General features: G+C 41.2%; 1 protein-coding gene across 1 annotated transcript; it reads left to right on the forward strand.

Annotated features, from left to right (window-relative positions):
- The first annotated feature begins 3,429 nt into the window (after positions 1 to 3,429).
- HORMAD2 (HORMA domain containing 2) lies at positions 3,430 to 27,498 on the forward strand. The gene is made up of 12 exons (XM_035099291.2): positions 3,430 to 3,562; positions 3,667 to 3,811; positions 4,507 to 4,570; positions 4,865 to 4,901; positions 6,748 to 6,768; positions 9,442 to 9,468; positions 10,650 to 10,717; positions 13,659 to 13,816; positions 15,616 to 15,869; positions 16,530 to 16,632; positions 17,857 to 17,906; positions 26,100 to 27,498. The coding sequence occupies exons 1-12, from the start codon at positions 3,512 to 3,514 to the stop codon at positions 26,205 to 26,207; spliced, it is 1,086 nt and encodes a 361-aa protein (XP_034955182.2). The 5' UTR covers positions 3,430 to 3,511; the 3' UTR covers positions 26,208 to 27,498.
- Positions 27,499 to 27,943: the final 445 nt, after the last annotated feature.

The following is a 27,943-nucleotide window of genomic DNA, read 5'->3' on the forward strand; positions in this document are numbered from 1 at the left end:
ACCTCTTTGAAGGTTTCGAGGAAAGATAGGAGGCGGCAGCGGAGCTGGCGGAGCAGATTCCCTCCCTCGACCCGATCCCACTTTATTTGCAAGAAAATAGGAAGCTGCCGCTTGGTCCATCGAGCTCAGTATTGTCCACAAACCCTGGCAGCAATCGCTCTCCAGGTTTTCAGGCAGGAAGTATCCCCAAGCACAGCCTTTGGAGATACAGGTTGATGCTTTGAGGCACTACCCGGATTAATACTTCAATATGAAACTAAACGGCCAGAGGTTTTCCCTCAGACGGAGGTTTTTCCCCTTCATGTCAAATAGAATCCTGCCCGCTTCCCGCCTAAATTCAGCGCCCGCCTGAGGAGAACGTCGGAGTCGACCGTTGAATTTAGGCGGGAAGCGGGCAGGATTCTATTCCGCCTGAAGGGAAGCTCGGTCTGAGGGAAATTGCGGCTTTCACTCCCGCCGTCGCAAAGCTCCCCCAGATACTCCTTTGGAAACAAGGAAGCAAACAAACATCCCCATTGCTTGCCCCAACTTCCAGATAGCCTAATTAGAGGTCTGGAGAGACTCAAGTTTCTTCTCAGTTTGAAAATAGTCCTCTGTATATATGATCCTCAAGGGAAATGCTCTCTGCACTTGCTCAGGGACACATCAGCTGACCTTCACGCGTTCCAGGGGCCGCTTAATATTCATTTCTTAAATTTATAATCCCGCCCTTCATTGCAAAGGAGCCCAGGGAGGCAAACACTTAAAAACAATACAATTAGAACTTCCAAAAGCAGTTTAAAAAACCTCTGGAGAGAAATTCACCTGCTCTCACAGCTAAACATTTAAGGGATTGTGTCCAACTGCTCAGGGTAAACCTGTGGAATTTATTTGATTTAAATGAGTCACACCCACTAACTTATTGTATGGTACAGTGTATAATTGTTGGGAACTACTCAGATATTGTTATGAGTATACACACATTTATTAAAAATAAATAACCCTCTGTGGGTCTGCTCTGAGTAGGCCTAGCATTGGGTGCAACTCAGAATTGCCAGGAAGGGTGTCTGTCGGCCATCAAATGCACTGGATCAGGGGTCAGCAAACTTTTTCTGCAGGGGGCTGGTCCACTGTACCTCAGACCTTGTGGGGGGGGTGGACTATATTTTTGGGGGGAAATGAACAAATTCCTATGCCCCACAAATAACCCAGATGCATTTTAAATAAAAGCACACGTTCTACAGTATTCATGTAAAAACACACTGATTCCCGGACTGTCTGCGGGCCGGATTTAGAAGGCGATTGGGCTGGATCTGGCCCCTGGGCCTTAGTTTGCCTACCCATACACTGGATAAACAGGAAAAGTTTTGAATTACTGTAATCCTAAAGGTTGCAGACAGACGCACCTCCTAAAGCAAAAATTAAAAAATTCATTCAGATACATATCTGAGGAAGTGTGCATGCACACGAAAGCTCATACCAAAATAATAACTTAGTTGGTCTTTAAGGTGCTACGGAAGGAATTTTTTTTATTATTGCTTCGACTCAGACCAACACGGCTACCTACCTGCACCTCCTAAAGGTTGCAGACAGAAGCAGACAGACGCATCATGGGCATAGCCGGGGGGCAGCTGTTCCCCCCTCAAAAAATCAGTACAAATCAATACAAATTTGAGGTTCTATCCCCCACTGACAAAAGTTTGCCTCCCCTAACAAAAGCCTGCTCCTCAAGAAAAATCCTGGCTACACCCATGGAGCAATGGGGAGCAACCACCGAGAAGACCCCGTCACAGTTCACAGCTAAGTGGGCAACTGCCCACGTTGAAGCCATGTTGTTGAAAGGGCTGAGGGTTTGACACAAATTAAGCGCCGCTATGAAGTGTCTATGCAGATTCAATACAAAATGTAGGGAGCGTGGGGAAGAACATCACCTCTCCCCTGCCTTATGAATTTTTCAGGAGTAATCTCCCAAATTCCTACCTAAGGTTTTGAGTGGTGGCAAAACATATGAGACCTGAACTTCTGACATGGCTAAGTGTTTTATCACCGGGGGGGGGGGGGGGCGCAGAGGTTCTTGCTGTGGACATAAAGGTTTCACTTGTGTAATATCTTTCTTGAACAGCATTCATTTAACTTTTGTCAGGAACTGAATGATCTGGGGGCCAGCCGCTGTATGGTCTCCCAATCATAGAATTGTAGAACTGTAGAGTTGGAAGGGATCCCAATGGTCATCTAGTCCAACCCCCTGCAATGCGGGAATCTTTTTGCCCAAACTGGGGCTCAAACCTGGGAGACTATACAATCTATATATAAAAAAAATGTAAACTGGGTATGTTCCTTCGTCTCCAATGTTCAACAAAACCGCTTGACCGATAGCGTTGAAATTTGGACACAAAGTCAAATGTGGCTACCCGAGTGACCCCATACCGTTTTCAAAGACAGATGTGTCACCTACGCCAGGTAAAAAACCCAAAACCCCATGTTTCAGAACTCTCAAATCATACGAAAGTGCGTGCTGGGAGCACAGGAGAGGTTGCAAAACAGCGCCCTCTGGTGACAGCTATGACAGCTACACTGGTACTGCACCTAGGAAAACTTCCCTCTCCACAGCATCTCGGCTTGGCCTTGCAGACTAGGCCGCTTTCCAGACTAGGCCAAGTGGAGGTGGGGGCTTGCCTGGGTGGGGGATGTGGGGAGGAGGGGGCGGGATAGGTCATGGGTTGGGACGGGGGGGGGGAGTCACAAGGATGCGCCTGTGTAAATATTACACGCGTAAAAGAGGGGGACTCTGAAGGTGTGGGGGTAGTCTGAAGGGGGACTGAGGCTCCATTTAACAGACTGAGCCACAGCAACGCGTGGCAGGGCCAGCTAGTTCTTTATATTATTATGGTTCAAAGCAGTAACTGAACCAATTTTCAATACTCAGAAAATGTGATTCTCAGTAAGAAGTGAAGCTTTATGCTGTTCACTATCCCTGTGTGTCACACTCATTAACTTTGTACTTATCCTGAGTCACATAGACCATTAGTCTCCCTACTTCTGTCCTAGTTTAAGGCAAAGGTCTTTCTCTAGCCTGCCATCTGAGTCCTTTTTATTAAATTGAAGTTGAGGCCTTTCTGCATTCCAAGTATGTGTGTAACCGGGAATGAGGTAGGAGAAGAGGGAAATAACATTATTCATTGTCTTGAATAACATGGATGAAAGGTGCCGACCAAATTATAAATGCAATTATTTTAATCAGTGACACGTGAATAAAGGGCAGCTAAAACTATTACACACAATCAGGTAAGCCATCGCTGTTGAATAGTGCGTAGGTCAATCTTGAAAATCAACCTCCAAAGCTTAACAGTCCTCAAAAACTTTTGCTAGCCTGCCATACTTATGGTAATCATTTGGAGTCTAAAATTGGGGCAGCCAGGGAACAGCTGAAAATTGAAATCCCTGGTTGCCTAGAAGTAACTCTTTCTTATCATAGGCATATCTGTCTTCCTGTAGGTCCAACACTCCATGGAAAACAGTTAACTGAACGAATATGGCTACTGCTCAACTCTTGCATTCTGGGCAGAAGCCCAAAACTTTGAAGGTAAAAAGCATACCTGTAGTATTATTTTAAGAAGAAAATGTAGACCTCCAATTTATTCATTTGTCTTCTAAAGCAAATAGGAAATATGTTTTCATCATTTTCAGGAAACGGCTCTGTTTCCAAACCGAGTTGCCACTGAGCAGCAGTCTATGGTTTTGGTGAAAAGGCTGCTAGCAGTTTCAATCTCCTGCATAACTTACCTCCGAGGGCTCTTCCCAGAAAGCTCTTATGGAACCCGCTATTTAGATGGTAACTTTTGCTGCCTTTGTCTCTTTTGTTTCATTGAGCTCTTGAGTTATTACATGTCAGGCTTATCCACAATGAAGTTTAGGGACGCGGGTGGCGCTGTGGTCTAAACCACTGAGCCTCTTGGGCTTGCTGATTGGAAGGTTGGCGGTTCGAATCCACATGAACTCCCCTTGCTCTGTCCCAGCTCCTGCCAACCTAGCAGTTCGAAAGCACACCGGTGCAAGTAGATACAGTAAATAGATACCACTGTGGTGGGAAGGTAAACAGTGTTTCCGTGTGCTCTGGTTTCCATCACGGTGTCCCGTTGCGCCAGAAGCAGTTTAGTCATGCTGGCCACATGACCTGGAAAGCTGTCTGTGGACAAACGCCGACTTCCTCGGCCTGAAAGCAAGATGAGCACTGCAACCCCATAGTCACCTTCGACTGCACTTAACCATCCAGGGGTCCTTTACCTTTACCTTACATTGAAGTTTAATGTGAATTTGAAGCTGCTCTCTCTGTCTTTGTCTTTATCTTTGTTTCTCTCTTTGCAAATATAGTGAGATGTACACATAGGAAAAGCACAATACTTCCGAATTCCAATGGAAGAGCAGTTAGTTTGAACTTGAAGCCACCTGTCCGGAAGCAGCCAATATTTGGTACCTGGAAATCAACTTGATAAACACCAGTTAACTGCATTATTTTTCTTCCTCCAGACATGTCCCTAAAAATTCTTCGAGAAGATAAAAGCTGCCAGGGTTCACTCCAGATAGTCAAGTGGTAAGAAACAGAAATCCCAAATGATCAAGAAGATACCATAGTGGATATTGATTGTAGCAGATGCCTGGCTCTACACAAACTCTGTACATACACCCCCCACCAAGGTTGCTACAAAAACCAGATATTTATATAATCCTTACTATTGATTAACTGGGCACAGGTTTTACATTCCAGAGCATTCCTTCATATTGTTTGCTATGAGCTCTAAACTCCATTTGGCAACTAAGAATGTTATCACTTTATATATACAGTATTTGGATGAATGTTCATTCATTAATATATCTGCTCCAGCAGGATTCAAGGGTGCTTTGATGCGCTGGAAAATAACTATGTAAGTTTTTATTTCATTTATATTAAACCGTGTTTTAAATATCATGAGATTTCACCACAAAGTTACAGAACGTAGGGAAACCTCACTGCAAAATTGACTGCTCTTCACCTCTTGCCTTGAATGAATTGTCTTGACCAAAGAAAACTGTTCCTCTAGAGCTGTAAGGTTTGCTTATGCCATGTCTGCAACTGGAGTAAATATGGAGATGTCCATGAATCAAATCAATTTGCAGACTATTCTGCATGTTGTGCCTGATAGTCAGTAATTCAATAAGTAAGTTTGAACCAGACTCATGATGTGTGTGTGTGTGTGTGTGTGTGTGTGTGTGTGTGTGTAGTTAATTTAAAAAATAGATGACCATATGATGTTATGATAATTATCCCAGTCCAAAACTGCTGCTTGATATGCAGATGTTGAACGGATGCAGTTTTTCTCTAAAGAGGGAGATTCACTGACAGGAAAAGTCACATTTGCAAAAGCAGTTGTCAAAGCACCATTTAAAGAAAAAGATAGCTGTCCTAGGTACTTTTCTTTGTTTAGTGCTTGTTACTTTGGTTGCTTATTTTTTTAAGTTATAATGCTAGTTCTTTTGCTATATATCAATGGCCAAGCCAAACACTCTGCAGGATCTCCTGACATTTTTTTTAACCTTAAAGCATTCACAATAAGTGCGGGGAAAATATTTTGATCAGAGGAGAGGTGCGGGGAAAATATTTAAGAGAGGTGCACAGCAATTACAAGGTTCTATTTGCATCTGTATTTGTAGCATTTAGAAGCAAACCAATCTCTTTTGGATCTGTTCTGTGTCATTCTGATTTGATTTGTTATTCAGGTCCAGGTCTGATGTTAAATCTGAAAATCTGTTTCATCCCTATTGACTATAATAGAGATTCTAAAAATAACTACAACACATTTTCCTTTTCACATAAGTAGATGAAATTATGCTAAGAATGTGAAATCATGACCCAACTCACCCTCATTTGCCTCCTTATTTGGTGTACATTGGGGATCAGGCACAATACAAGTACCCATTTCCCTCTTTCTCTGGGCACTGAAAAGAGGGTGTGTGTGTGTGTGTGTGTGTGTGTGTGTGTGTGTGTGTGTGTGTGTGTTTTAGCACAGGGGGAAGTGTTAAACAATCCATTACCCCGCACCTGCATTCATCAAAACTAAAATCCCCCACAACCACTTCAAAGGTAAAAAGAAGTCGGCAGATCTAATTTGGCCCTATGAAAGTAGTTGAGATATATCAAGCACTGGGTTAAGATTACCTTTTTCAGTTGCATGTGGTACAGAAACTGATTTTATAAGATTTATACAGGTGGGCGCAACTAGCAAAAGGAATATAAACCTAAAGCTACCGTTTTATGTGTAATTAATCCAATTGGCCACAAGATGTCAGTTATGTTTCTTGCAATTCCATCTACCACTCTAAGTGGGGAAAAGACTGTACAGTATTGGCACCAGTGAGAAGTCTCTCTCCCCCATCCTTTGGGATGGAGATTTGCATCAGGACCACAGCTCAGGAGGGTAAGTTTAACACCCCCACCCCATATGCTGTAGTCTCATTTCTGATAAGTCCTTCTCAGCAACTGCTATTTACAGTAAAGACAATTTTTGCAATGTTAAAACACGTGTAAAATGGCATCTGAGATATTTCTTTGAGTAAACAATTTAGACTTGAAAAGTTGCATTGTTCAGTCGCCAAGATACCACAACACACCCAAGTAAAAAAAAAGCCCCCTCAGTCCTGAGCTATTGGAAATAGTAGCAGTTTAAGGGAAGAAATGATGGGGACGTTTTAAAATGAAATGCTGATTTTTGATAGTTCTTTTTTTCCCCCCAGCTACATATGGCTGTTTTGACAGTAAGTAGCACATGAAATCAATTCACAGAGGATTTCCTCTTCTTCTGTTTGGAAAGAATAAACATTAATTTGGCCTGACCTGCCTTGGGCAAAGATTAAGATATTTCAACAATGTATTTTACCTCAATATCTTGACACTTTCCTCAAGTATTACTTCCCACTGTGATGTACACTCCGCAATCTCTAACTTGTTTGAATATGTTTACAAGTGCTATCTTTACACATCTACATCTTTTTATAAGGTTTAATACCTGTTCAGTTTGCACCAGTCTCTACCTGCCCCAAGTCTCTGGGTATTGTAGTTTGGTGAAAGTGCTGAAAATTCTTTATTAGAAGTTTTTAGTTATTTCATTAAACTACAGTTCACTGTACAGCTCCGGGCCAGCCCAATACATTTTGGCACCTGAGGTGAACCACAAAATAGTATGTCCCCCACAACCCCACCCTCAGCCAGGGAAGAAAGGTTGAGTGAAGATCTACACTGGGAACAAGGGTGGGGCCTCCTATGGGTCAAAAGCCTCTACAGCAAGCATAGGCAAACTCAGCCCTCCAGATGTTTTGGGACTACAACTCCCATCATCCCTACCTAACAGTACCAGTGGTCAGGGATGATGGGAGTTGTAGTCCCAAAACATCTGGAGGGCCGAGTTTGCCTATGCCTGCTCTACAGAGGCAGCATTGGGGAAGCAGATGGTCTGACCTCCAAACGCAGCAGCAGGTGATGCGTTCCATGGAGGCTCCTGTGGATCCTGCCACCTGAGGCGGTCACCTCACCTTGCCTCATGCAGGAGGGGCAGCAGCCCTCGTACAGCTGATAAATCATAGCCAACAAGTTTGTTAAATGTAGGATTTCTTTATTTTCTATTGACACAGTAAACACAAGGAGACTAATGTTTAATCACAGATACTGAGTTTATTGTAGATTTTGTTGCTAATAAGAACAACAACAACAACAACAATAAATAAATAAATAAATAAATATCAATACATAATAGTTACAGGTAGTTAGCCGTGTTGGTCTGACGTAGTTGAAACAAACAAACAAAAATCCTTCCAGTAGCACCTTAGAGACCAACTAAGTTTGTCATTGGTATGAGCTTTTGTGTGCATGCACACTTCTTCAGATACATAATAGATTTGCTGTTGGAATTTGGAGGGATGAAGAGGGTCTTTTTCACCACCCTGGTTTTTCCCCACAAGAGTGAGAGTTTGTACTCTACTCTTCCCCATGTTGCAAAGGATAAGAAGCCCTTATCAACCTAAGGGCCACATCATGGACAACCTCCTGGGGGCAGCATGACAGTGATGGGTGGGGATCAGTGGCAATGTGGGCAGAGTTCTAGTTACAAGTACTGGTAGGTAGCTGTGTCGGTCTGACATAGTCAAAACAAAATAAAAAATTCCTTCCAGGAATACCTTAGAGACCAACTAAGTTTGTCATTGGTATGAGCTTTCGTGTGCATGCACACTTCTTCAGTGTGTGGGCAGAGAAATTGATAGGACTCTTACTTTTGTACCATAGGCTACGTTCCGGTCATACAAAAGTCAGCTTTATACACACACACACACCACACATCTCTCCATCCAGACAAGCAGGGAGCATTATCAGAGTTCAAAGACACATTCCAGCCATGCAGAAACACTCCAAGAAGACGCAGAGAGGAGTGTGGCCTGGAGATTGCTTGGGGGCTGGATCGAAAGGTCTATGGGGGCTGACAGTCCCCCACCCCCTGAACAGCAAGCTCCAAACACCACGCTTTGCAAATAGCTGAAATGATTGGTTATAAAAGCTTATTCTTCTTGCAGCCTGTTGTTCATTTAGTTTTGACTGTCCCCATTAAGTAGTGTCCAGGAGAGGGCAGTTTTTTCACTTTGCATGGTAGACTATTGTGGCTGTTACGCTCGCTTTTGATAGACAAGTAAAAACCAGTCTCATTGCCCTAATGGACCTCTCCAGACTAGTGTTTTATGGCAGGTGCATTCTGCATCATGTTCTTAACACAATAATAGTGCATTAGTGGTGGATTTATTCTGCTTTAGTTTATTCTGAGATACTTCCCCAATGCTACCATATTATTTCTGTCTGGAGGGGCAGAGCAACGAAAGAACAAGAATAAACCAGAACATTTGTACGTATAAAAAATATAGCAAGTTATGGGATCTTGCACTGATTGGAAGGCACAAACAGTATTGAAAGTGGGATCATGTGTGACTGCCCCAATAGCATCAAGAGAACAAGTAATCATGAATGTGCACTAAAAATTATGTCAGAAGAGGTCCCATGTTTCTGCAGTTGCTACTCTGAGATATTATGATTGAAATTTCCACAGGGAAATGTGTATTAAAATCTGTTGGCTTTATTAAAATCTATTAAAATTAGAAGTCTAGAATATTGGGTGGTTTGGTGAACTGACTACAGGTATCTATGTGGGTGCTGCTGCTTTATTAATTCCCTGAATGAGAGCTGGGGTTATGGAAAGTTTTGCAAGACAGATATTTATATACACATCTCACAGTTTCACAGTTTGTATGACTAATTACAGATCCAGGAAAGATGAGTAAAAGAAATTCCTGCAGTGAGATTTATAGTCTACCTGTGATCAAACAGAATTGTACTTGCTTTATTTTTACTATGAAAATTCAATGCTAACTCAGTCTGCTTTCTTAAAACAGATCTATACCAACCCTAAAGAACCTGAGGTAAGAGAAAGTAAAAAATCAAGTAGGCAGAAATTATGCTTTATGTTCAAGTTAGCCAGATTCTCAGTTTCCACCACCAACACATGCATGCTTGGGACATAGCTTCCTGTGTTATACTGAGTCAGGCCATTGGTCCAGCCAGTTCAGCTTTATCTACAATGAGTGGCAGCTGCTCTCCGGGGTTCCAGAGAGGGATATTTCCAGACCTGCTTTGAGATGCTGAAGATTGAACCTGGGACCATTTGCATGCAAAGCTGGTGAGCTAAAGCTCTTTCCTTTGCTAAATAGAGAGAGGACAAATCTTTATTTTTTAAAAAGAAAACCAGCAAAGGCACTCCTAGACAATCATTTCTAAGATCTACAATCATCATCGGGACTAAGCTGAAGCCATGTGTCTTACCGTACTTCAGTTTCCAATTGCCCATTGGATCTGTCAGCAGCTGAAGGAAGTGTCTGGCAACAAGCCCTCCTTTTGCCATTATGGTTGGGTTTAGAACATCCACAGTCAGCAGAAGAGGGAGGTGTCAAAACCAGCTTGCAGTTTTTATCCTGAATTATTATTATGTTTTATTTGATTTTTTTGGTATCATTTTTGTTCATTGTACTGTAATTGCTTTGTGCAGTTTCATTTTGTTAGCTGTCTTGATCATCCTAATGAGAAGGCTTGATGTGAATTAAACCAATACACATTTGAGTATAATCACAGCATCTCCCACGCTGGGTTAGTGAACCCATTTATGCTTATTTCAGTAAAAGCAAGCAATTTCATACGTTTTCTGCCCTCCTTCAACTGTTGGCTTTTTCCATACACAGTTTCTCTTAGCATGACAGATGATTTAGGCTAGCACCATTGTACATGGAGTACTAAATGTTCCAGCTAATTAGAGCCAAAGTAATGTAATAAATGGTCCGTGTATGGATAAAATAACATTTTATAGGACAAACATAAAGTTTTCCGTGTAATGGCATCAAGTGCCATTGCAACACAGTAATGATATCTAAGGACAAAGCAATCGACTTGAAGAAGGGAGGAAAATGTCAACAGATAGCTCATGTGCTTTAATCTAAGGAGATCTCATGTGGGAATTATTATATGGCTAGAACATCCCATGATGGTCAAAAGTCTATTTGTTACAGTAGCAAGTTACAATTGGTCTTGCTGTTTGCTTTTCAATCTCCAGCACATGACAGAATTTTACCGGTTCAAGTTCAAGTATTCAAGGAGTGGACCTCAGATGGACTTTGATAGGTAAACACTTCATCATTTAATTTCTTGGGCAAATACAATGAGAGAGATGCTTGCCTTAAAACAGGGATGGGAAACCCTTTTCAGCTTGTGGCCAACACTCCTTCATGGGAAACCTTCCAGGGGCCACATGGCAGTCCTAGGCCTAGGCAGGGCCAGAAGCCAAAAGGAGCAGGGTCTATTTTTTTTTTAGAAGGCTATCCAGCAGTCAGGTGGGATGCGGGTGTCGCTGTGGTCCCAGCTCCTACCCACCTAGCAGTTCGAAAGCACGTCAAGTGCAAGTAGATAAATAGGTACCGCTCCAGCGGGAAGGTAAACGGTGTTTCCTTGCACTGCTCTGGTTCGCCAGAAGCAGCTTAGTCATGTTGGCCACATGACCTGGAAGCTGTACGCCGGCTCCCTCGGTCAGTAAAGCGAGATGAGCACTGCAACCCTAGAGTCGTCCATGACTGGACCTAACGGACAGGGGTTTCTACGCTTCTCTCCATCCTCCATCCAGGTAAGCAAGAAGCATTATTCAAGGACAACCCAGAACCAGGCAAAAGCTCTAGAGGAGGGGCAGTGAAGGGCATGGTCTGAGGAGAGTCCTGAGGGCTGGACAGAGGCCTGGAGGGCTGCATTTGGTTCCCTATCCCTGCCTTGAAGTGTTTAATTTGAGAAAGCTGCTGTTATGCAGACAGTTTTGTTTGTTTGTTTTTTGTTTACTGTGTAGTGCCTTTTCACATGCAAACTACTTTGCAGTCTATTATTGCATGTCTCCTACAGCAAGCCTGTGAACTAGATAACTATAAGATTCCTCTTTACAGTATTAAGGGTGCAATCATGTGTCCACCTCCTAAGGAGTAAATCATATTAAATACAGTGGGACTTGCTTCAGGGCAAGATCAGGATCAGACAGAGACAATAGTGAGTGGACTCAGGCCCTCAGGCCATCTTCTGATTTGACAGGTGAACTGAGATGTATTATGGAAACTGGACTCCAAATTGCACACTTTCCTGTCAGATGGTGCTTTCCCCACCACTGCCACCAGGTGGCACAAATCAACAGTTCTACAACATCATATACAGTACCATCTAGTTAAAATACCCTGTACAACCTAGAATTCAGATTTTCTTTGATAAGCCACTTCACAAGGTACTCATGATGTACCTCCATGGTGAAAAAAGAATGTTAATGTGATTTGGCACTTTCAATTATCCTCTTGGATATCTCACCACTCACTTTGCACCTAGTCTTCTCACTGTGTGAACTGGAGCTAGATGTCAAGATCTGGGTTACAGGTTTAGAGGTGCTGAAATAAACCTGTTCAGCTTGCTTTAATTAAATCTTTCTTAGAAGGATGAGCACATACTCTCCAGTGGCAATCTAATTGTTTCTGAAATTGGTTCCTTATTTCTTAGATCGGATTCATAGATACAAATGCTGAACAAATGAGTATTCATAACCATTTTTAATTTTGGAGCTGTGCCCTTTCCACAGTCATAATGTCAATTCATGTGTTAATGACAAATGTTGTAATTCCAGGCAGTACCCCACTGCAAATCCGTCTTTCCTATTTATCTTGATTATAGTGGTGAAAAGACTCTGCAGCCCTTTTATATCCTTACTGTAAAATGTGTCAGTGGGTATTCTATATTTGCTAGTGGGGCATAAGTGGCAGTGGTTACTTTTGCGACTGAAAATCATTTTGCTATTTTGGCATCTGCTGTTGCTGTGAGATTGATGTCCAAATCCTGTAGAATGGTTAGATGCTATAGCCAAAAGGTACACACTGGCTTGCATTGGTGTAACTACCCTGTTTCTCCGAAAATAAGACTTAGCCATAAAATAAGCCGTAGCAGGATTTTTAAGCATTCAAGGAATATAAGCCATACCCCAAAAATAAGCCATAGTGATAGGCGCAGCAGCAATGCCGGCCGCGGCAGGAGAAGGAGGAAAAAAATAATAGACATCCCCTGGAAATAAGCCATAGTGGTTTTTTGTTTGTTTGTTTTTTGAGGAAAAATAAATATAAGATGGTGTCTTATTTTTGGAGAAACACGGTACAGTGTTATCCTAAGTCTGGCAACTCAATCTGCAATCTTATCAGAAGAGGCTGCAGCAGCATATCACTGTACATGTTTCAAGTTGCTTTGTTGTAAGTAGATCTGTGATAGCTGAAGTGTCTTCAGATGGCACATACCTCTTGTCCTGTCCTTGGCCCTATTTGCATGTGTCCTCCACTCATTATGGAAGGTATGATTACACAGAACACAGAACACTTCAGAGTCAGTTCTAATGTTCCATAGGTTGTTCGCTCCCACAAATAATTTATCATGTGAAATTATATGACTACTGTGAACTCATGTAAGATCATTGCTCCGATTCCATGAAACGGACACATTGTTAAAGATTTCCCAACAGATGCAATTAGATTTGGAATCTTGTGTGTGTTCAAGGCTTTCATGTCACATTGCTCATGCAACTATTCACACGAGCAGTTATTCATGAGAGCAGAACTGTCCATAACTATCAATGGCGCATCATCTTGCAACTGGCTCATGCTCCTGTGGGTTCAGACTCCTAGGGGGTTGGCTTATAAGTTGGCGGAAGGACCAAAGTTCAGTAGCAGAGCACATGCTTTCCATGCAAAAGGCCCAAAGGTTTGGGAAAGACTCCTGCCAATGGGACCAGTGGTTTGACACAGCACATGTCAGCTTCCCATGTTGTCAGTACACAACTATGCATTGTGCTGGTATTGCATAGGAAGTAGTGTCCCTTGCATCTGATTCTGCACATCTATTTTCTGGTGCAGTAGTTTATAGGATTATATTGGATTTCAGTTCCTCATTCAGTAAACTGTTTCTTGACACCTGTTGAGTGTATCTACTTTTTAAGTTTGTTTTATGCCTTAATGTTGAGCCATATGATTTGGAGCAGACTTTGACTTCTTTATTGTTTCAGTCGTGACAGTCAAGGGAACTTTACAAATGGAGGGAACGGTGAGGAAATTAAGCAAGCCAGCATCTTGCTGATCCGCAAACTGTATGTCTTAATGCAGAATCTTGGACCGCTGCCTAATGACATTACATTGACCATGAAACTGTTCTACTACAATGATGGTAGGTGATGAGACTCCACCTTTCTTGGCTTCCCCTAATTTAATTCTCAGGACTAGCACATAACCAAGGAAATTGGGGAACTGCTATCAAAATGTATGTCAGAGTTTGCAGCCTGAAGGCAAATTGGTTGTCAAGGTGGGCAGCAGGAAGGAATGGAGGGGTCATGTGAGAACAGCTACATACCTAAGTGGTTCCTTGTCAAGTTGGGGACCACAGGGGTCTGTCCACAGGGTTCTGTTCTTGTTTAAGATCTTTATAAATGACTTGGATGAAGGTATTGTTATGCTCATCCAAACAAACTGGGAGGGGTAGCCAATGCCACAGAAGACAGAATCAGGATTCAAGATGAACTTAACAGATTGGAGAAGTGGGCCAAAACTAATAAAATGAATTTCAATAATGACAAATGTAAGGTTTTAGGTTGGACAAACAGCTGCACAAACATAAGATGGGAGACACCTGGCTTGATAGTAGTACATGTGAAAAAGATCTAGGGGTCTTCGTAGACAACAAACCTGAGTCAACAGTGTGATGCAGCAGCAAAGAAACCTAGGCTGCATCAACAGAGTATAGTATCCCAATTAAGGGAAGTAATAGTCCTGCTCTATTCTGCCTTGGTCAGAGCACCTCTAGAGCACCACCCAGCTCCTGCCCACCTAGCAGTTCGAAAGCACATCAAAGTGCAAGTAGATAAATAGGGACCGCTCTGGCGGGAAGGTAAACGGCGTTTCCGTGCGCTGCTCTGGTTCGCCAGAAGCAGCTTTGTCATGCTGGCCACATGACCCGGAAGCTGTCTGCGGACAAATGCCGGCTCCCTTGGCCTATAGAGCGAGATGAGCGCCGCAACCCCAGAGTCGGACACAACTGGACCTGATGGTCAGGGGCCCCTTTACCTTTACTAGGTGAAAAAAACCAAATGGGTTCAAATGGCTGGTTTCAAATATATAAAATGCTGTCACATGGAAGAGGAAGCAAGCTTGTTTCCTCCTGCTCTGGAGGCTAGGACCTGAACCAACGGGTTCCAGTTACAAGAAAGGAGATTCCGACTAAACATCAGGAATAACTTTCTGACAGTAAGAGCTGTTCACCTCCCTCAGGAGGGAGTGGGCTCTCCTTCCTTGAAGGTTTTAAAGCAGAGGTTGGATGGGATGCTTTAATTGAGATTCCAGCATAGTAAGAAGTTGGACTCACTAGATGACCCTTTGAGTTCATTCCAAGTTGACAATTCTGTCATTCTGGGAACTTTTTTTTACTGAAAAGCGGTGTTAAAATGCTATACAGTGGTACCTTGGGTTAAGAACTTAATTCGTTTTTGAGGTTCATTCTTAACCTGAAACTGTTCTTAATTTGAGGTACCACTTTAGGTAATGAGGCCTATTGCTGCTGCCGCGCCGCCACATGATTTCTGTTCTCATCCTGAAGCAAAGTTCTTAACCCGAGGTACTATATCTCGGTTAGCGGAGTCTGTAACCTGAAGCGTCTGTAACCCAAGGTACCACTGTAAATAACAAACAAACAAAAAATGTTGAAACAAACAATTCATTTCGATAATTTCATTGTTTTATTCTTTTCGTAAACCACTTTGCAGGGGTTTTGTTTTACAATCAATTCTTTCACATAAATAATAAATAAACTAAAGATGCACGAAATGACATGGAGTACAATATCTAATGAACTTGCCATGGTTGTTGTTTCTTCTGTTTTCTTCAGCTGCCTAGCCTAGCTTCTTGCTCTGGGGACTGCTTTTCCTTTTGCTTCAGGCTGTGCAGCACAGGATTTCATATGTTTTTCCTTTGCAGTCACACCCAATGATTACCAACCCCCTGGCTTTAAGGAAGGCAACATCTCTGATTGCCTGATTTTTGATGGTGACCCAGTGAACCTCAAAGTCGGGTCAGTCTCCACTGGGTTCCACATTATGAAAGTGAGAGTAACAGCAGAGAGCAAACGGATGGGGTTGCTGGAGAGCAATCTGGTTGAGGAGAATGGTTCCACTGAGATCTCCCATCAGGGGCTAGACTGCGATGAGGAAGAAGAGGAAGGCAACACTAAAGTAAAGGAATAGGTTATACACGATATCATTTTCCTGAATCCATTGTTGTATGTGTTGTAGTAGGGGGGCAGCCCTGTATAGGGAAATTTTTAATGTCTGATGTTTTACAATTTTTATGTGCTGTAAGCCTCCCTGAGTGGCTGGGGAAACCCAGCCAGATGGGTGGAGTATAAATAATATAAATAATAAAATTATTATTATTATTACTATTACTACTACTTAAAATTCTAGATTTAAAAGGGATTGAATGGTGGTTGTGTTTGACCATGCTGCTGAAAGAAGACATCCTATTATTAAAGCATCCACTGCACAATATCTATTCAGGCTTTCTTCAGGGCAGGTTGTTTCACAGGCAGGGTGGTGGACTGCTGAACAGTCCTTATGCTCAAGAAGTTATTTCTAAGGGCATATCCAGATGTTTGATAGGTTTTTTTTTTAAAACAAGAAACAAAAAAAGACAGCAGCAACAAACCACCAGGGTTGTATAGAAAGGAACATAGGAAGCTCCAAATTTAATCAGTGGAATAATAAATCAAAATCACATATTATTGTTTGCGAAATAATTAACTAATTAGCAGAGTTAGTCATGAACATGCAGATAACTCTTCCCTCTACTGAACTGAATGAAAAAGAATCCATGTGCTGTAAATTGTTTTACAGAACCTTCAAGTTGATGGCATGAAGTTGGACAAAAAGAGGATGCATGAAGGGAATGCAGATTCAGAAGGCAAAAACAGTTTATATTTTAATCAAAAGGGAGCAGGTATTTCTTTATTCATTTGAAATATTTTTGTGCCACCTTTAACAGTGATAACCTTCTCAAAGTAATTTATAGAATATAAAGCTATATATAAAAAAATACTAGTAATGATTAAAATGATAACTATCAAATATGAGTCCAGCAATCAGTTAATAGCAACTATAAACATCAGAAATAGCCAGGCACTTAAGGCCTGTTCATAGTCAGGCAAGGAACTATGCGTACATCACACAGAAGAGCATATCATAGGGATGGGGCCACCACCAAAAGGCCCAGTCTCATGCTTGCCAAGTGAAGTGCCCCCCCCTTTGAAATAGTGCTTTCTGGTATTACCAAGGGCTCTTTCTAGGGCCTGTGATAGTCGGGAGTTTATCTCTGCAGGTACCGGAAGCTAGCCAGGAGCTGTTTAGTTCAAGGTGGAACTCAATGTGTTTTGACTATACAGTATGGGATTTTGACTTCATGCGCTATTCCCAGAACGTAACTCCGTCATAAGTTGTGGGTCTGTTGTATTACAATTTTATGCTGTCCCAGTGTTTGCCTCTATTTGCTGGAGGTTAAGACTACCAATGGCTTCTGGTTATGATAGCTATTCTACTTACAGGATCAGAAGTACCATGGCTCTAAATACCAATCACTAGGAAGAATAGTGGAGGAGGGCTACTACTTGGGGCCTTCCCATAGATGCTTAGTTAGCTACTGTAGAACACATGGATAGAGATAGGCATTTGGTCTTATGCAGTAGGGATTATGTTCTTATGACTGATCTGGTGTCCAACTAATTAAAAGAGATGCATTTTCATTTTCCTTATTTAGCTCCTTTGTATTCAGTGATTTGTCTGTATTGTAAATTTGTGTTTATCAAAATCTTTTTGTTTTTTAAAGGTGTATATTTAAATAATAGAGTATTTTTTAAAAGATGTCTACCTGAAATAGCATAATGTTTATATATATACCTTCTCGGTAGTGGCACCCACCCTGTGGAATGCCCTCCCACTAGAGGTCAAAGAGAACAACAATTACCAGACCTTTAGAAGGCATCTCAAGGCAGCCCTGTTTAGGGAAGCTTTTAATGTTTGATGGATTTCTGTATTTTAATGTTTGATGGATTTCTGTATTTTAGAATTTCTGTTTTGTTGGAAGCCGCCCAGAGTGGCTGGGGGAACCCGGCCAGATGGGCGGGGTATAAATAATAAATTATTATTATTATTATTATTATTATTTCAGAAACATCTAGAAAGACTGGTGTAAAAGGAGCAGAAAAAGCACCTCATCGGGTGAGCATCACTACATTGTAAATATGATTAACAATAGCTGATTCTCTGACAACCAGTGCCAGTTCAAGGCATTTTTCTGCCTGAAGTGGTATACAAATGTTCCTCTACCCCTAACTTGGACCAACACTTCAGTAAGTCTTCATGTACCATGTAGAAATCAATTGTTCCCTTTGCACCCTGAAGTGACACCTGAAGCTGGAGAATGTGGCTTACTGTCTTTGCTGGCACCACCTAAAGCCAATGTATCTGCATTTTCAGTAGGAGTCCAGGAAGTTTGGAAAATATTTTGCAATAGTGCACAACGGAATATCACCTAAAAAGCAAAAAACCCAAATTGTGATTCATCTGAAACAGCTAGACCTTCTAGCATTAGGCCACACCTCTAACCAATCCCCAGTGCCACATGATGGTGCCAACATTAGATGAGAACTTAATGTTTGTTTTCAGCTTTTAGGGAATGCTTGGAATCAATGCTGACATTCCTTAAAACAGCAGTACAGGTAGTTGTGTTGGTTCTGTCAGGATGTACACACACACACACAACCCCTTAGGATTGCAGCCTCAGTCGCCTGCCTGCAAGATTAGAGTGGTAAGACTGGCCTGTCTTACAGGAAAGGATTTCTGAAATAAGTGTGTACAGACTCTGAACACCACAAAAGTGCTGTGTAACTGTTTGCAATGTACAGCACACAGTAATGCATAGCCAGATGAAGGTGATAATAGAAACTTATGTAAGGAAAAATATACTCCAGTGCTTCTATGAACATCTTGCAATGTTTTTTAAAAGAAAGCTGAGGAGGACAAGGGTACTGCTAGAGGGTTTGGCTTCATAGAGTAAAAAATGCTCATTAACCCTGTGTCAGCCCAAAACATTTCAGTGCTTGAGGCAGAAAGTCTCAGTGGCAGCACAGGAGAAAAATATACATACTGTAATATATTTAAAAACTGAAAGTTTGGCGCCCTGTAATGGTGTCCGAACTTTGACCCACGAGGCTACTGACTCAGTGTATGTGGTATATTTTGAAATGATGACATGACATTTTGTCTGAAGTAATCATTGAGTAAGTTTAGGGCATGTTCACGTCAGCCCTTGTCTCTTGTATGAAAAAATAGGAAGGATACAATTTTGCACTTCCTTTACTCAGCAGTCTGAAAGTGCTGACTCATTGAACACACACCGTGGATAGTGGCCCTCATTAAAATGGCATGATTCATGCATGCTGCAAATTTGATGACTTGTATTAAAGTAGAACACGTTAGTACTGGGCACTCTACTCTCAAGGAATAGATGGGGCACATTCTTCCCTCTACTTTTTGTCACCACAGTAATTAATTTCTAGCATAAATAAATAACCATTTTCATTGGCAAATTTATCAATGGGGAAATGGACTCCCATTTTTCAGAGACTCTATTGACTACAGGCAAGATCATGTGGACTACTTCAGGGAAAAAGAACACCAGGTTGCTAGACAAAAGCAGTACACTGATCTCAAAATGCCATTACTTTGTGAATGATTCATTCATTCTGTTCCACATACCACAGGGACTTTCCCTTCCCATTGTCTCACTAGGAAGTAGGCAAGCCAAATAAATGGTTAGCACATACTTTAGTGGAATCAGGCTCACAAAGAAAACCAGACTACAAAAATTTGAATATAACATTGTGGGTAAGAAAGTGCAGTAAAACTAGGCAAGAAAGATCAAAGAATGTATTAGGGTGATCTCATTTTGTAGCTGACTCTCCTTTACTTACCGTAGCCCGGTATACAGCCAAATTAAGCTGAAGTACTTTGCTCAAGAGCTAACTAATAGGGAGATGGGAACCTGTGGTCCTCCAGGTGTTGATCGCACCACCTCAGACTATTCCTATATATTGGCAACTTTGGCTGGAGCAGATGGGAGACAACAGGAGGGCCACAGATTTCCCATCCCTGTGCTAATGCATTTAAGGGTGTTCCAAGGTTCTCTTTTAAAAAGTTAAAGTCAGTTCCAAAGGGGAAAATTTAGAAATAGAAGGGAAGGCTGATTAATCCTTTCTGTGTCCACCATTTCTTTACTCTAAATCTCACCCATTTCATGCCCAAATAACTTCCTCTCCTATGAGATTCAAAGTGTCCATTTGCAAGGATAATGTGTGTTTGGAACCCTGTGCTAAGGAAAGCAGCTTTGAGGGAGGAATTATGAAATGGTGAGCAAATAAAATGTTAATCAACCCACCCACCTTTGCCAGTTCTCTGCTCTAAGCACTCATTCCAGAAAAGGGCTGGGATGCTGTTGCACACATTAGCTGTAATGCAGCTTGTAAATTCCATTAAAACTATTGCATGTACCCGCTCACTTCTCTCTACCTTCTTTTGTTCCACTGATCTCCCTCAGTTCAGACACAGATCAGTTTATGTCAGATCCGAACCCACATCATTTGCATGTGAAATTTTCCCCTTCTTGGTGGATTTCAGTTTCCCAATAGCTTGTCTGGGTTTCTGAGTCCCCACTCATATTCCATAATGACATATCTCATTCTATCTCTCTATTTCTAATAGGAACTTTTAAGCTAATGATCCAGGCAATATAGATTTGGGTAACCTCAGTAGATTGTATTCACTAACCTCCCTGCTATTTTATCTTTATGTTTTACTTATGCTTGCCATTTTTTGTAAATAAACATATACTGGTATTCATTTAGATTAAGAACATAAAAAGAGACTGTCTGCTGGAGCTGGCTAATGGCCCATCTAATCTAGCATTCTGTTCTCATAGTGCCCAGCCAGATGCTTGTAAGCAGGACCTTTTCTTACATTTGTTGGTCTTTGCTAACTCCCTTAAATAAGCAGGATTTCAACTGGTATTTTAAAAAATAATAGTGTCCATTTCAATAACATCTGTGGCATGCACACTTCTCCAGTAATGATCCCCACAATAATAGTTCCATGAACATGCATGTTCGATACGGTTTCACATATGCCTGTACAGATACATGAGTAGTATCAGACTACCCCTATGAAAATTGTTACAATGGAATGGATTATTAAGTTGCTCTGGGTGACCTAAATGTATTTTACTTCTAAATCTCTTCCATTTAGCCATAGTGTCTGCCATCCAGCTGACACACCCATTGTAGTGGTATCACATTTACTGATCACTCAAACAAGTGCTGTTGCTAGGAACATGTGGCAGTCCCGACCCACACCCCCTCCAGCCACCAACTGGCTCTTCCCCATCTATCCATCCATGCTCCACACAGCATGTTAAAAGTGTGCCTAAAGAAGTATTGGGGCAGACAGACTTTCCCTGAAAGCAGCTCTCTCCCCTTCAGCAGGAACTCTCAGACATACCTCCATCCTTAACATTGCTCTTGGCAGAAGGACTGCTTTTCCTAGGACAAAGAAAGCCCCAAAGAAGCAACAGGGTGGAGCAGAAACTCTTCCACTGTTGTGATTCCAGGGAAGGGCAGAAAGGATGTTTGCCTGAGACAAGGGCTATCTAGGGAGCAGATCTTTAAAAAGATGAAAATGCCTTTCTTGCAGAGTCACTTTTCTAATGATATACACACACATTCAAATGACAGTGGAGATACTAGTATGGAAGGAATTTCACAGAAAGGGGTGGCTTTACTATTCACTTGCTTTTCATATTTTCCCTTACCATATTTGGTAAAAACTAGAGGTATATATAGGCTTTTTTTATATAAAAAAACAAAAAACTATGGAAGATCCTGGGCCTGGGCCTCAAACATTACAAAAATGACATATTTGAATGAATAGATTCATGGCTACCATAAGTTTCCCCTGGCATAACCCTGTTTCCTTTTCACTCATCTTGTTGCTGGCTTCCATCTGTCTTGGGAGACGATGGAGGAGTATGAATTTGAGAAGTTCTAGGAGAGGCAGGAATTACTAATAGTTTGGACTCTTGTGCTAGTCAATTAATTAACCTGGCTGCTTGTTTATATTTGGTGCTCCTGGTTAAATTATGGGGCCGAATTAAAGGGGCATTCTCCCAATATTATGATTTATTTGCTATGGTTTATTTATATACTGTATTGCTTTTTGGCCCAAAGGCTTCCACAACAGTGAACAGCATATTAATACAAAAGAAGGATACAATAAATAAAACTATATAAATACCCAAATATCCACCAACCATATTTATCCCTTACATCATCTAATCTTGAAGTTCAGCCTCTAGCCTCACTCCTTGCCACACCCTCTCCTCAGTTGCAGTGACCTTTGAAGCAATCTGTAATGGGAGAAGAACTAGAGGGAGCAAATTAGTAATCAGTTGGATTACTTACCACCTAACTAAAAGGCATGGGAAAGTGCCATGCATTAGGTCTACTCCATCCTTCAACCACCTGTACCATCACAGGATGGGAGACAGGCCAAGAAGAGAAGAGTGATATTCTGATGAAGCTGAGGCAGCTGCGATAGGCCTGAGGGCCCCGTTTGCTCATGAGGATCCAACTGAGAGCTGAATTGGATTCTTGTTAAATGATTTTTCTTTAAAAACTGATTTAACTGTACCTTCAGATGATTGCTGGAGTTGTAGTTCCACCAAGAGAACTACACAGCCATTTCTGGACCAGTCAAATGATTTCCCCGCAAGCATTTCCACTGACCAGCATTGACACTCTTAAATGAAGTGTCTTGTAAAATGGAACTCTTAATCTAAAGAAGCTCTACTGTACATTGCTTTTGGTGTGGAGAAGGTGGCCATATTAGTCATATCATCTAATTGATCTAATTAATTGGAGCCTATAGTATGAGCATGAGGCAAGGTTAGGTGGGTAGATCATGTTTAATTCCTGGCCTCTCCAGGAAGTGCTGGGAAAGACTCCTGCCTGAAACTCTTCAGAACTGTTGCCATTCTGTTGACAATACTGAGCTAGGTGGAACAATAAGTCTAACTCAGAATAAGACAGTTACAGGTAGGTAGCCGTGTTGGTCTGACGTAGTCGAAACAAAATTAAAAAAAATCCTTCCAGCAACACCTTAGAGACCAACTAATTTTGTCATTGATATGAGCTTTCGTGTGCATGCACACTTCTTCAGATACACTGAAACAGAAGTCACCAGATGCTTATATATAGTGAGAGGGTGGGGAGGGGTATTACTCCCTCCTTGTGGTGGGAGTGGGTGATTGACTGACTGATAGCTCACTCCCACCACAAGAAGGGAGTAATACCCCTCCCCACCCTCTCACTATATATAAGCATCTGGTGATTTCTGTTTCAGTGTATCTGAAGAAGTGTGCAGGCACACGAAAGCTCATACCAATGACAAACTTAGTTGGTCTCTAAGGTGTTGCTGGAAAGAATTTTTTTATTTTGTTCAGAATAAGTTTCCTATGACCCTGAGCACGAGTAAGGACCACAGAATGGAAGACAAGACAAATCTGACCTATGGGCATTCTCCTGAACAAGCTTTATTGAAAGGAAGCTTGTACGTCAGAGCATCCCAATAGAATGTGACCCAAAACATCTGTCTTCAGTTTTGCAACAAGGCATGTTTGCACCAGTGTCTCTCCCATTCACTTCAATAGAACTTCTACATTTGAACTTACTTGTGCTGTCAGCTATTTCAGTTAGTGTATGTGCATGGGGTAGGGGAAAGTTGCTGTTTTTGCCTTAGGCATCAAAATGTCTTGGTCTCAGGCCAACCCTGCATGAGCCACAGCAGAAGTCCCTATTCGTGCATTTTAAATTCCCAGCCATTTGATGGTGGCTGTGGTGGGGAAGTCAGCTTAATCCTGTGTGCTTAACTTCTCCAGTCTTCAGTGAAGACTTTTTAAAGACAGTCCCCTGTGCAAAGACTGGACTTCTCCTTTTTGATGATGTGGGGTTGAGGAGATCACTGCATTAATAGAAGTAACAGAAAACTGTGGGAAATGCTCCTCTGTCTGGCAACTCCTGCATTTACTCTTAGGCCTAGGTTAGAAATGGTTGCTTTCTAACAATTTGAGGTTTCCTCCCTTCTATAAAAGGTAGAATAATATTTATAGACCAGCTGGAAGAAAGCATTTGAGCCCTCAAAAGCAGCATTTCTGCAAAGGAAACACAGTCCTTGTGGTTGCAGTTCTGCCACTGTGTACAGAGTAAAGAGGTACACTGTGAGACCTGGCTGTGCAAAGTTTTATCAACTATACCTTGAGCTGTGTGCAATCTGTGGGTGTCTAAAAAGCCAATGAAATTTCTGCATTTGCTCCGTGCACAGAACATGGAACCTCTGGCCCATTAGATATTGTTGGATTACAACTTCCACAACCCCTGATCATTGGCCATGCTATCTGGGGCTGATGAGAGTTGAAAAGCAGCATCTTAAGCGTCACAGTTTCTTTATCGCTATTCCGTGCCCAAAAATAATTTATACAGATTAAATGTTTGTTTTTACATTTATGATTATGATTAATCATCACTATCATTAAATAATTCTGTGGAGAAGGGAACTTTCCTCAGGGTCAGAAACAAGGAAGTGCAGCCAATTGCAATGAAAGAGTGCTGTGGTGCAGGGGTGTCAAGTTGAATAAAATGGGGGGGGCTGGTAAGCCCCATCCTACATAATCTATCACATGACAAGATGTGCACACACACACTATTTGAATGGCAATGCCCATCAACTTGGGGGAGGGGTGTCAAATATTTTATTGGGGCGTGAAGAACCTCAGCCCCTAGGACTTGGCTCCTATGCTGTGGTGTCACTTAGAAGCCATGGTTAGAGCATTCTCTTGGTACATAGACCATAGAACATAGCCTCATGATGGAACAAGGATGAAAGCTGTAATCCATAACATCTGGAGGGCACTAGGTTGATGAAGGATGCTCTAGTCGGTACTATTCTTGTCCCTCTGCTCTGAACCTTCCCACTACCTGGATACAATTAAAAGACCTATAACAAAATGGTTTTCAATGAAATATAATAAGCTAAGCCTGGGACACGGATATTTTGTGGCACAATCTGATGTATGAATACAATTAAAGAAGATTCAGAAAATGGGCTGTTGGCCTTGGGCCATGAATGTTGATTAGGGTAGTTGGGTGTGACTGTGTGTTACCTTTGTTTGATATTGAAGCACATTCAAAAGGCTACAGTCTTCTAGTGCTGTGGCACTCAAACTGTGTACTTCTGGTGAATCCTGGAGTTCCACAGAAGCTTATCAGTGGTTCCTCAATGAGAAGTAGGGATGGGTTAATTTTGGTTTCTCCCAGTTTCTCATTTTCCATTCTTAAATTTGGTTCTCCATATTCCTACATCAGTTTGTGATTTTTGTTTTAATCCTCATGAAGATTAATCAGCAATTTAGTGCAAATTGCTTCTAGTAAACACAGTTTTTCCCAATATACACAATTTTGCAAAGCAATTTCCCAGCATATAATAGATTTGTGTATGTTATTTCCACTCATATTCATTTATATGCACACTTTCTCCCAATATATGGATTTTTGTACACATTGCATGGCCAGAGAGCTGCATTGCAAAATTCAAAGACATACAAATTTCAAAGGGTGGTTTGTTTCAGTTGCTTTATTGTTTTTGATAGTGCAAATTAGGTAAGCTTCCTTTTAAATGCAAACTGAATCGAATTTCTTCTGAAGCACAAAGAAAAGATGCATAATGTCTGAAAAGATTCCATGAGAAGCAGGCTCGCTTCTCTCTTCCACTAGATAGGTTCCCCGTCAATGTACAGTTGCATGTGGATGTTGAGTATGTTCTTCAAGGTGACAGTCTCAACCAAGACCTAGCTAGACAGACTGCTTAATGGTTTTTCTCTCTCCTGTTGCAGCAATTGTAATGTCCTGTATGATTTTTAATTGTATTTCTCTTATTTCTTATATTTCTTATATTGTATTTTATTATATTACAAGTTGTGCTCCATAGATTTCAATCTGTAACACAATAAGAAATAACAGGAGGAATGAAAATACATTTTAAAATCAATATTAATAATTAATGCAGATATGCTGCAGCCCACCTGAATGAAGCTTGCAGACCACGGATGGTCCGTGGATCACAATTTGGGAATATTCTGCAATATGTTACAGTTCCACCAATCTTCCTGCAAGTATTCCTTAGCAGAAAAGTTGATGGGGAAAAGTTTAGTGAATAGTACACAGTTTGAAATACACTACTCTAGAGAGGCAGATGTGCCTAGAATTACAATATATACTGAAGGACCAATCTTTCCCATTACTCTTGCAGAAATTGAGACTGGACAGTGCTTTTGGCCAGGAGGAAGCAAGTGGCCCAGTGAAGAAGAGGAAGGTCAGCATGCCAGTCAACTCCATTCTTGCAGCTCAGCAGCTATGACTGCCATGGACTGCTTTGCTTTGACTATAATGTGCTTGTAGACACCCTTCCTGTTTATTGTGGCTTCTAATCTTTTACCTGCTTTAGTGAACTCTCCATGCACAGAACATATCTATATTTTGAAGAGGCTATATCTAGTTTCCTGTTTTAAACCCTGTGTGGAATAGACACACACACACATATATATGTATAGGGTGTAGTTACTTTGATGCTATATGGCTAAGCTAGAATGAACCTACATAGATTCTATAAGGTTTGGGGGTGTTTGGAGTTGTTGTTTTTGCCACACTGATAGAAACATCCCCCATTCTTTGCTTTCCAGTCATTTCTATTGAGCTTGTATCTGTCACTTGGTTATTAATTGTCATTTAAGATGCCACAGTCTGAAAATGCAAGTTGTAGCTCAAACTGTAGCATGATAGAGTTGTTTCATTGTCTACTTCCACTTCCCCAAGCAGTTGAAGGTTTTGGGGACAGTCACCATAAGATCCTATTTATTCCTTGTAGATGAGAGTACTGAAGATTTGCACTCACACTCCATAGTCCGTTAATTTACAAATATTCAGGTATTTACCGTATCTGCCTTCTGTCCACATAAAAAGTCTCATCTCTCATTCCGTGGCTCACCCCACGCCAAATTGTCACATACTACACCTTTTCCCAGAGGGAGGGGCTCTTCAGACAACAGCCCATTTCCTGTCCATTAAGTGACACTGCCCCTGCCGTCCCTGCAAGTATGGACTACTTTAGCACTTCTGTCTGTTTAACAGTTCTAGTTATGATATGTGCCAGGGAATCTATTGCCACTTTACACCATTTAAATTTATGTTCTATTTAGTGCTAGAATGCTTTTCCATCTGTATTTCTTTTTAAAATGAGGATATGCATACAATAGTGCTTAACTGAAATACAGTTATAGGGGTCATTATAAAACTGATTTAAAAAATTCCTATAATTGTATAAATATAAATGGTTTCCATACTAATATTACAAAGAAAATGAATATATGTCTTGTAAATAGATAATTAATTAATTAATTGGAAGTTTTAAAATGTAACTAACTTGTTTACTTCTTGTCCCAAGTTCCCCAATTCCTTCTTAGCTACCAAACTCTAACCATTAATAACTTCCTCTCTTTTTTCTCCTTAAGCACAGCTGTTAGTTTTACAGTATTTGATTGTTCCAAGAGTTCACTTAGAAGGCCCATTTAATTAGGTTTCCAACATCTTGCAATATGTTCTTTACAAGATTCTGGCCAGTGTTATCATAAACAATACTTGCGTTTGGTGTCATGTCATTTTGCATTCCTTTACATAGTTTGATAGAACTTTCCATTTCAAAACATTTTTTACTAGCTTTGAAAGTAATAGCACAATTGCACTAGAATGAACATGTGCTTTAATGCAAATTAAATCATTGATGAAAAGGCTAGATTTTAAAAGCGGGGGAAATGGTTGTTCAAGTGAATTGTGCCTGTCCTACATACATACTTTTATCCATCCTGTGGATGAAAAACAGCAGGATGAATAAACCACAAAAAAGCCACTATATCCCTGAAATATGGGAAGTCAGGGTTCATCTACACTTTTGTTTGGTCCATGACTTCTAGGTTTGTTTGTTTTTGTTCTGCTGCTTTCCCCAGGAAAACCCGCTGTATACCACTGAATCAGAGTAAACATCAATCAGGTTTTTTGTGGATTGACATTGTTCCAATTCAGTGGTAAACAGCAGGTTTT

This window comes from Zootoca vivipara, chromosome 16 (assembly GCF_965207765.1).
Source record: "Zootoca vivipara chromosome 16, rZooViv2.hap1.1, whole genome shotgun sequence".
NCBI classification, from domain to species: Eukaryota; Metazoa; Chordata; class Lepidosauria; order Squamata; family Lacertidae; genus Zootoca; species Zootoca vivipara.